Below are 10,246 nucleotides of genomic sequence, written 5' to 3'. Positions count from 1 at the left end.
AAGAGCATTTAGGAAAATATTTTGAAAAATATTTGCCAAAGTTTGTGAGAATATTAAGGACCGCTTCTGACCTGCCCCCTGGTCCGCTCAGCAGTGTGTTTCAGTACACCTGCCTGTTCTGTTCCCTACTCTTGTCTCTGGTGAATTCTCTCACCCCTATACTTTTGGCCTGCACCCCAATTCTTGTGTGCATAAATAAATTTTTAAAAACAATAAAAATCAATGCCACTTCCTCTGATTCCAAAGCTAAATCGAGTTCTCCTTTTACATATCCAGTTCTCCTTTTATATAAAAACATAATGTTCTGGATTATCAGTTAAGATGCCACTGGTTGCCAATAACTGAAAGACTAATTTAAATGTATTGCTAGGGTCTTTAAAGTCAGGAAGAGTAGCCCTCACCACTATGTGCACTTTTGTTTAGTGCCCACTTCATAAATCTTAACATATCTTAGGCAATATTTCCTGGAAATGCTCTACTCTGCTGTCCAATACAGTATACACTAACCATACGTGGCTAGTGAGCACTTGAAATGTGGCTAATGTAACTGAAGAGTTGGATTTCAAATTTTGTTAATTTTAATTAAATTTTAAAAATTGATCATGAGTTACTGAAAGATTTCAAGTGTGTCTGGAAAAATCCAAGTATGTTAAACTGTAGGTATAAATCCAGTATTAAATATACCCAGTGTTTCCAATTAACTTTAAGCAACAGAAGTTATAAGTATAAAATACATACTGTGTTTCTAAGACTTACTATAAAAATGAAAAGTATCATAACTTTTATATTGATTACCTTGAGATGATATGTTGGACAAAATAAATATATTACTCAAATTAATTTCATCTGCTTTTTACTTTTTGCAAGGTTTATTTTATTTATTTATGCATACAATTTATGCATGCATTTATTTATGCATGTAGAACTCAGGTCTAGGCCAGAGATGTGGGGCCAGGGAGGAAAGCAGGGGTGGGGAGGCGAGGCGAGTGATTGGATTCACCGGAGACGGAGTGGGAAGAAGAGATCTACTGAAATACACTGCTGAGGGGAGCAGCAGGCAAGAGAAGAGAGGTCTGCTGTGTCATGTGGGGTCAGAAATCTGGCCAGGGAGTGAGCTGATGCAGCAGTGGCTGGCCATAGCTTGCTTGACAGCACTGAGACTTCAACCCCCTTAACACTAGGGAGGCCCTGCTTTTTACTTTTTAACCAACTAGTAGAAAAATTTTAAATATATACATGGATAACATTGTGCTTGTAGTGGACAGCATAGCTCCAAATATTGAAATAGTTATGCAACTTATAAAGCAAGTCATACATTTACAAAGTTTCCACTTAAGATTTTTGAGGGAGGTGGAGTTAAAGACTGAACATTAAATTGGTATTTATTTTGTGTGTGTGTTTAATTTTTTATATTAATATAATAGTTTATTTTTACATTATTTTGTGCCTTTTGCATCTCAGTTGTAAAAATTGATATATTTTTTAAGATAATTGAGTAATATGCTGAAGCTGGGATTAGGGCTTAGGGCCAGAATAGATGAAAGATTGGGTAAAATAGAAGGCTAATAATCTAGCAGGTATGTGATGCCAGTGGTTTATCATAAGAAAGGATTTGGTGACAAAGAGAAGGGGTTACATCTGAGAAATTCTTGGGAGCTAAAAGTGAGTCTACAAATCCAATCAAACTTTTGTCTGATTTAATAAAACTGTAAAATAATCCAGTCATAGTTGATAATTTAGTGAAAATACTAAAAGGCATTTAATCTAATTGAAATTTAATCAAAACATTGATTACAGATTTTTAAACTTGTATTCAAATCACAAATCTGCAAATATAGCTGACAGTCTCTTTGATATCAACTTTTGTGACATCTGTGGGTTTGTCACCAACAGCCAGGGAAACAAAAGAGAATATACACAAATGGAATACATCAAACTAAAAATTCTCTGAAAGAAGTAATTGTTAAAATGAAAAGGCAACCTATTAAATGGTAGAAAGTATTTGGAAGTCATATGTCAGGCTAGTTAATAGCCAAGATATATAAACAACTCCTATAGTTGAAAGCAAAACAAACAAACCATAAATCCTATTAGAAAGTGGGCAGAGGATCTAGGTGTTTCATATACACAGATAGTCAACTATATACCAACATGCAGATGTTCAACAAATACATGAAAAGGTAAGTAATATTCTTCATCCCTTATTGGTAGGGAAATGCAAATGAAGACCATGATGAGAGTTCACCTTACACTGTTTAGAATGGCTAATATTAAAAAATCAAGAAAGAGTTAAGTGTTGGTGAGAATGTGGAAAAAAGGATTCACATGCAATGTTGGTGGGAATATAAATTGGTGTAGTCTCTATGGAAAACAATATGTTTCCTCAAAAAACTAAAATAGATGTACCATATGATCCAGTGATCCCACTTCTGGACATTTACCTGAAAACAGTAATTTAAAGATACATGCATTGTCATGCAACATGATTCACAAAATTGATAGTATGGAAACCCAAGTGCCTAACCATAGATAAGTGAATTAAAAGCGTGGTATACAAACACACTCAAATATTACTCGGGCACAAAAAAGGAAAACTTGTCAATTCATAACATGAATGGACCTTGAATGCTAAGAGAAATGTCAGAAGACAAATACTGCATGGTTTCACTCACTCATGCAATATAAAGAAAAATAGTGGACAACACAAAATTTCATACACTCTGGCAAAAAATGTTGCTTATCAGAGGGAAGGAGGGGCAGGGAACAGGTAGAGGGGGCCGACTGGTTGGCAGTAGATGTTAATGAGACATTTCGCAGTGACTCTAGTGTGATATATACAGTTGCATAAGTGAAAAATTGAATGTATGAAATGTATAGTATCTAAAAAAAAGGGAAAGAAGAATTCACAAAGTAAAGATCTTGGTAGCTTGTTCTTTCACCACGATTTGCACTCTGTCCAATAAATTGCTTCAATGTAAAAAATAAATAACAAATCTGACAGATCCTTATATGCTTCAAAGAATAACAAAACCCTATTAAAGTTAATTACCACTGTGATCACAGAATCCATTGTAGCATTTAAACTGATCACAAAGGTGTCATAAATACGACTCCCACGTAACAGCTGATGAGGAATTAATGATTTAGTGGAGGAGTAAATGATTAAATTATTTGCAGCACTTTCAAAAAGCAAACAAGATTGGCCAGGCCGCCCCACCAAGGCTCAGAGGCAGAACAGAGCTCAAAGGAAAGACCTATCAGAATTGAATGGAAGTCCCAGCCGTGAGCCCGGCGGTTCATTCATTGCCCCGCCCACTAGACCTGCCGGGTATTTATTCCGGCCCAATCTAAGTGTGGAGTTCAGATGCAGAAGTCGGAGGTTTACTGGGGAGGTCTACTGAAGGGTCGGAAATCCAAACAAAGCTAGGAGCCGTCACCCATTGTCAGGGAACCACCAGCAACACAGGTGAAACCCACAGTCCAACGACGCTCCCGGGGAAACGCTTCCGGGGCAGGGGGCGGGGCTGCCGGAAATGGTCGAATCCTCCTTTGCTCGTTGTTTAAGCGGCTGACGGGAAGGAGAAGCCCGAGTTCCGGCGGCGCCGCAGGGCGGCAGTCACGGCCAGGTCCCTAGCAGCCGCTAGCCTCGGGAAGAGACGGAAGCCAGAAATACCGGCTGCGGAGCGACGGGGCGAGCGCTTGCTCGCCGTCTGGTTTCATCATGTCGCGGGGCTCCATTGAGATTCCCCTCCGGGACACTGACGAGGTAAGTGTCGGTAATGGGGGAGGGTGGGCGCCGTCTACTTGCAAGATCTCCCTTCTCCCCTTTCTGTCCACATCGTTTTCTAAGCGAGAGCACCCTCTTCCCCGGGAACCCATTTCGAACCGCGGCCAAAGCTCGGATCCCTTCCTTCCCCAGCCCCCATGCACACCCCCTAGACTGGGAACAGCAAGTCCCCTCAACCTTAGGGCTACTCTGAGGAGTTCTGGAAGTTCCCTTCTAATCTATATTTGACAATACTTTGCTGTGTTTCTAACTAAATCATGGGTGCAGGGATGTAAGCGTGCTTGGCACCTCACAGATCTCAGAGGTGTGCGCTGATGTGTCACGGCGCTCTATCTCCTGCTCAGACTGCCTTTCCGTGCGAAAATATAGGATGTCACCTTTTCTCCCTTAGAAAGTCTGTCATGGTGCACTTCTACCATACCTGACCTCGAGATGCTGGTGCTGATAGGATTAACCCCCTTTCCTCTCCGCGACGTATCATTCACGGGTTGCCTATGGTTTGTTTGAATAAAGCTTGCAGCATTGATGTTGTCTTACTGAATAGCTCATAAAATCCAGTGGTTTTTAACAGTATTCATAAAGTTGTGTCACCAGACGTTTTTACTGTTACTGGTGTGCCCACATTGATGAATGTCTGTAACACACAAATCCTGCTTCCATGATTAAGGTGCAGGGTGGCATTCAACTTTGCGTTGCTCCCAGGATTGTGTTTATCAAATTGTTAGACCTGTGGCATTTGAGTCTATGGGGTGCTTTTCTGCACTTTACCTACATTATATGTTAAACAGGCTTTGGTTTTGTTATTTTTGAATGACTAAATCTTTTATAGAGATTTATAGTTCTAGTGATTTGAGGGCAAACAGTGGAATTTGTTTGCTTCTTTATGTTTTACTTTAATATTATCTTATAATCCATTTGTTATGTCCTCCTTAAACATTGCTTAACAACAATTTTTTCATCCCTATTGAAAATGATTAACCATATCCATATTGCTGTGTATTCAAGAAAAGCACCAAAGAAGAAACGTTGATTTAAAAAAGAAACAGAGTTAAAGCCTACATTTTGTGTTTTAGGTCATTGAACTTGACTTCGATCAGTTACCGGAGGGAGATGAGGTCATCAGTATTCTGAAACAGGAGCACACACAACTGCACATATGGATTGCTTTGGCGGTCAGTATTCATGTAACAAATATTTTTTTATAGGTTGACTGAAAAAAAATACATGGTTTATGTTTTTAGATACAGTGATAGTCAATTTTGGTGCATGATAAATAAATTGTATCATGTGTACAGAAGTTGCATTACCATTCATTGAACAAAAAGGCTGATTTCCTAAATGATGTACCCTTCACGGTAAAACTGATAGTATACGTTGGTAAATACAAAATATATTTAAGTTAAGTAGTACTCTACGTTGAGTATTTGATTATTTAGTTATTACTCAGTGAAGGCTGACTTAAGGTTATTAGGTAAAGAAAACCAGGTGCCACCACCAATTTTTCACATAACAATAAAATTTTTCCAATAAGGTGATTAGGTGCAGGACTAACTCACAAACACCTTTTTGGAAGAAGTGTATCTCAGGCTTAATTTTTATAACATGAGCGTTACTGGAGGTTCTCGGGGAAGAAAATCACACCAGAAAACTTAAAATCCCAAAACACTCCACTTGCAGCAACTTCATAGTGATCTTTCCTTTTTATGGTAACATTGCAATAAATAATTATAGTAATATAATATAGTAAATACTATAATCATTATTCTTAAGCAGATATGCTGCAGGTCACTTTTATATGAAGACAGTCTTCTAATGTTGTCTTAAAGAGCCATAGAAGTTGATCTGGAATTGTGCTTATGTCTGTTCGATGTTCCAGTTTAAGGGTTTCTTACATGTGGGTTTTTAGAAAATCATTTTCAGTGACACACAAAGAATTCCTGATTTGAATTGCTAAGTTTTACTAATCTATGGAGAACAAACCATTAATGCTTGTCATGCATTTCTTAAAACAAGAAAGAAACTTCGATTTTTTTTTCTAGCGCAGATACCTCCTGTAATAGCATTTACATGAAAATTGAAATTTGACATAACCTGTGGTATAGTAAATTGATTAAACACTATGAGCTGTAGTTTGGATTTATGAATAAAAGGTCCTTTGTTCAAGTTCTCATTGGCTGCTAAATAGTTGTGTAACCTTAGACTAATTATCTGCCTTCCGAGCCCATTTCCTCATCTGAAATATGTGGAAATAACTACTTCCAGGATATTGGTGTGTATGTAGATACAATGTATATGAAACTCCTGGCTTAGTAAATGGCCCAAAGTAGAAGGTTAATAAATGCTGGGTATTCTTTTTATTGCAGGGAAGTTATTCAGCTGGCCCAGGGTTACAGATGATTTTTGATAGATTAAAGCTAGACCCAAGTTTTCTAGGTCTTTGTATCTCTCATTATTGTTCTCTCTCCCTTGGGCTCTGCTTGTTTGAAGAATTTAGTTTGAAATCAACTTTTTAGGTAAGAAGTATTTGTAGTGATAAATTTTTAACAATTTTGTTAGGTATAATTCATGTAGTAAGCTACATATATTTGATGTATACCATTTCAGAAGTTTTGGCATAGGTGTGTGCCTCCGAAGCCAACATTACCATCAAGATAATGAATATACTTAGCACTTAGAGTGCTAAGAAATTTTCCTCTGAAATGCTCTTTGCCCCTCCCATAGTTCCCAAGCAACCGCTGATCTACTTTTATTACTAAATATTAGTTTGCATTTTCTAGAGTTTTCTGTAAATGAAATCACATAGTAGGCCTTTGGACCTGGCTTTTTTTTTTTCTTCAATCGAGCATAATTATTTCGAGATTTACCCATGTTGTAGTATGTATTAGCGATGCGTTTTTACTGCTGAGTAGTAGTCATTATATAGTTATAACACAGCTTATTTATCTATTCATTTACTGGTCAATATTTAGGTTATATCTAGCTTTTGCCTATTACAAATAAAGGTGCTGTGAACATCTTTGTATCACTTTTTCTATGGACATATACTTTAATAATTCTAATTTGACCCTTTACTTTGTAGCTGGAATACTACAAGCAAGGAAAAACGGAAGAGTTTGTAAAGTTGTTGGAAGCAGCGCGTATAGATGGCAATTTGGACTACAGAGACCATGAAAAAGACCAGATGACTTGCTTGGATACATTGGCAGCCTATTATGTACAACAGGCTCGGAAAGAAAAGAATAAGGACAATAAGAAGGATCTTATTACACAGGCAACCCTATTGTACACAATGGCTGACAAAATTATTATGTATGATCAGGTAAGTAGTAAGTCAGTAAAATAAGTCAGATTTTTTTTTTAATTGAATGAAATGAATTTGAATGAAGGGGAAAAGAAATAATGAAAAAAAAATACCAGATGAAAGCAAAATGTGTTTGATAGACAAGATTTTTTTAAAAGAATTTTTCTAGAATAAACCTGATGTAGTCAAAGGACAAAAAAGGATTCCTCTTAAAAGTTGGAATTTCTTTGATCTTTGTACTGTTGAAGTAATATGTAAGTAAATTTTAGCATATAAAAGTTACCCACGGGTTGAGTAATTCCATTATCTCCAGTAGAATTTCAAACATTTTTTTAAGGAATTTGAAAGTTTTGTCATTGTTACTGGCACAGAAGACTTGCAGTTCAGGATGAAGTCTCAATTTTTAATTAAGAACTGCTTATTTGTAATTTAAAAACATTTTAGTTGATAAAGGAGTTTATGTCCTCTATCCATCTCCTTCCTATATGGATTTCATAAGTAGTACTTAATCGTTGGTAAAGTTAATTGTAAGATATGGTACATTACTTTTTCAGAACCATTTGTTGGGAAGAGCCTGCTTCTGCCTACTTGAAGGTGACAAAATGGATCAGGCGGATGCACAGTTTCATTTTGTACTCAACCAGTCTCCAAATAATATTCCAGCCCTTCTTGGTAGGTCATATTTGTTAGTACTCTTAGGAATCTTTTTTAGCACATATCTGGAATATATCTTTGTAATAACACCTTAGAACTGGGGTATACAACAAAGTAGAAGAGCTTTACTTTTTTAAAAATGAACTAAATGATCTGTCTATGATTATTATTTCTGTTAAAATTATAGAAATAAAATGTATACCTGTTTGTTATCCACTTCTAAAGAATCAATAAACAATTTCTATTTGGACCATTCTACACTATTTTAATTATTATTTTATGATATTTAACACAAAGACAGGATTGTTCTATTTATAGGCGTAAATTCATATCCTTACTGAAAACAAGGTTTACTCTGAAATCATTTTCTAAATTTTCAAGTATTTCTTACAGATATTTGATTTAGGTAAGTTAGCATAAAGGGTATGAGTAAGACTTGTATTCTTGAATCAGATGATGCATGTTGACTTTTAAAAATCATTACAGGTAAAGCTTGTATTTCATTCAACAAAAAGGATTACAGAGGAGCACTTGCTTATTATAAGAAAGCATTACGTACTAATCCAGGATGTCCAGGTAAGAAAAAGACTTTATTTTGAAGTTTAAGCGATATATAGCCTTAATTACATATTGAGGATTTGGCAGTTACTTACAAAGTTAGTTGTAGAAAGATACTGTAGGATTGTTGAAATAACAGAGTTGATATTTTAAAAATATTTATGTTTGATTCAAATGCACAGTAGTAAGTCATTTTAATAATCCTTTGCCTTGTAATATTTACCTCTACAAAATGTTATTCAGCAAATTGTATTGAGCATCACGTATGTGCCAGATACTTCTAGACTCAGGAAATGCATTGAAGAACCAGAGATAAAAGTTCCTGCTCTCATGAAATTCATTTTCTAGTAAAAAAGAGATGTAAGATAATGGGTAAAGGCTAGGAAGAAAAATAAAGCCGAAAGGGTGTTTGCAAAACATTGGGAGGTTGCTTAGAAAGGTTGACTGAGGAAAGGCATCATTGAAACAGTAACATTGGGTCAGACTTAAAAAAAAAAGGAATGCAGATATGTGGGAGAAAATGATACAGAGAAGGAATAGGAAGTACAAAGGTCCTGAGGAAAGAATGTGCCTGGCAGGTCTGAGGAACAATAAGAAAATCAGGTATTTGGAATGGAGAGAGAACAGGGACTAGAAATATTAAGAACAGGGCTCAAAGCTGTAACTAAGGACTAGCCACCTGAGGCAGCAGAGATTTTTATAAGGAATTCACCTTTTTCTCTGAGAGACAAATGAGGGCTTTGGGCAAAGAAGTAACATGGTCTGGCCTATATCTAAAAGGGTCCTTTGAGCTTCTGGGTTGAGATTAGTGTGGTCCCTGGGGATAAGAGCAGAAGTAAGGAAGTCCAAGTAGAGTCATGTAAATCTGAGATGATTGTGGCTCGCACTAGAATGATAAATAGTGGGAGTACTAGTTGTCCAATTCCATATATATTTTGAAGGGAGAACTGATAGAGTAGATAAGATGTGAAGACAAAAGGAGACTCGTAGTCACTCCTTTGCATTAGCACTTGGAAGTGGAATTACAACTTATTATACTTGGGAAATAGTAAAAGAGGAATTAGTTTTAGACTTGAAAAGTTTGAAATGCCATTTAGACATATAATTGGAGAGGTAAGTAAGTAACCTCATGAGAGCTGGGGTTCAGGAAAGAGTTTTGGGCAGAAGTTGTTAAACTGGAAGTCAGCAATGTATAGATGGTATATAGAGCCGTGAAGCTGCATGAGGTCATCCAGGAGTGAGTATAGAGAAGAGGTCCTCCAAGGTTGGAGCCATTGAGGCAGTGATATTTAGAGATTAGAGAAATGAGGAAGAATCGACAAAGGGGGCCGGAGAAGGAGCAACCAGAGAAGCAGGAAAAGCCAGTAAATGCAGAGTTCTTTCAATCAAGAGTAAAATGTTTTCAAAGGAGGGAGATCAAACAATGTGAAATTTTGTTGCTAATTCAAGTAAAATAGGGACTAAGAATTGATTGTTGGATTTGTTAGCAGCCTCCAAATCATGAGTAACTTTGCTAAAAGCAGTTTTACTAGAATGGCAGTGGTAGGAGCCTCATTAGAGGCTGGATTAAGAGAAAATGGAAGGAAGGGAAGTAGAGACAGTAAGTGTAGGTGGATTTCAAGGAGTTTTGCTATCAAGAGAAGAATGGGAATGGGTCAACAACTGGAAAGGAAAATGGAATCAAGAAAGAATGTGTTTAAGATAGGAGAATATATGTGGATGAGAATGGGGGAAAGTTTGATGATGCTGGAAAAATAGGGAGAGATTGAAGGATTAGTGTCTAGGGAGTAGATAAGAAGGGATAGAAGGTAATGGACAGTGAGAGCCTGGCCCTGAACAGGAGCATGGTTGTGTGTTGGTATGGCCTTGGAGATGGTTATGTAGAAGCAGGTATAACAGCTCTGCAGGGAGTGAAGTGTGTGTAGTCAGTCATCATACTTCAGGCC

General features: G+C 36.9%; 1 protein-coding gene across 1 annotated transcript in view; it reads left to right on the top strand.

The window, feature by feature from the left end:
• Positions 1 to 3,486: 3,486 nt before the first annotated feature.
• CTR9 (CTR9, Paf1/RNA polymerase II complex component) overlaps positions 3,487 to 10,246 on the top strand; it is a 28,831-nt gene continuing 22,071 nt past the window's right edge. The window contains exons 1-5 of the mRNA XM_004683046.2: positions 3,487 to 3,766; positions 4,861 to 4,959; positions 6,867 to 7,106; positions 7,643 to 7,760; positions 8,229 to 8,318. Coding sequence (XP_004683103.1) covers positions 3,722 to 3,766; positions 4,861 to 4,959; positions 6,867 to 7,106; positions 7,643 to 7,760; positions 8,229 to 8,318 — 592 coding nt within the window. The 5' untranslated portion in view covers positions 3,487 to 3,721. The remainder of the gene's footprint in view (positions 3,767 to 4,860; positions 4,960 to 6,866; positions 7,107 to 7,642; positions 7,761 to 8,228; positions 8,319 to 10,246) is intronic.

The sequence above is a fragment of the Condylura cristata genome, unplaced genomic scaffold (assembly GCF_000260355.1).
Source record: "Condylura cristata isolate star-nosed mole 26May11 unplaced genomic scaffold, ConCri1.0 scaffold00015, whole genome shotgun sequence".
NCBI classification, from domain to species: domain Eukaryota; kingdom Metazoa; phylum Chordata; class Mammalia; order Eulipotyphla; family Talpidae; genus Condylura; species Condylura cristata.
Note: the sequence above shows the minus strand (reverse complement) of the source record. Positions and strands in the feature narration are given on the sequence as shown.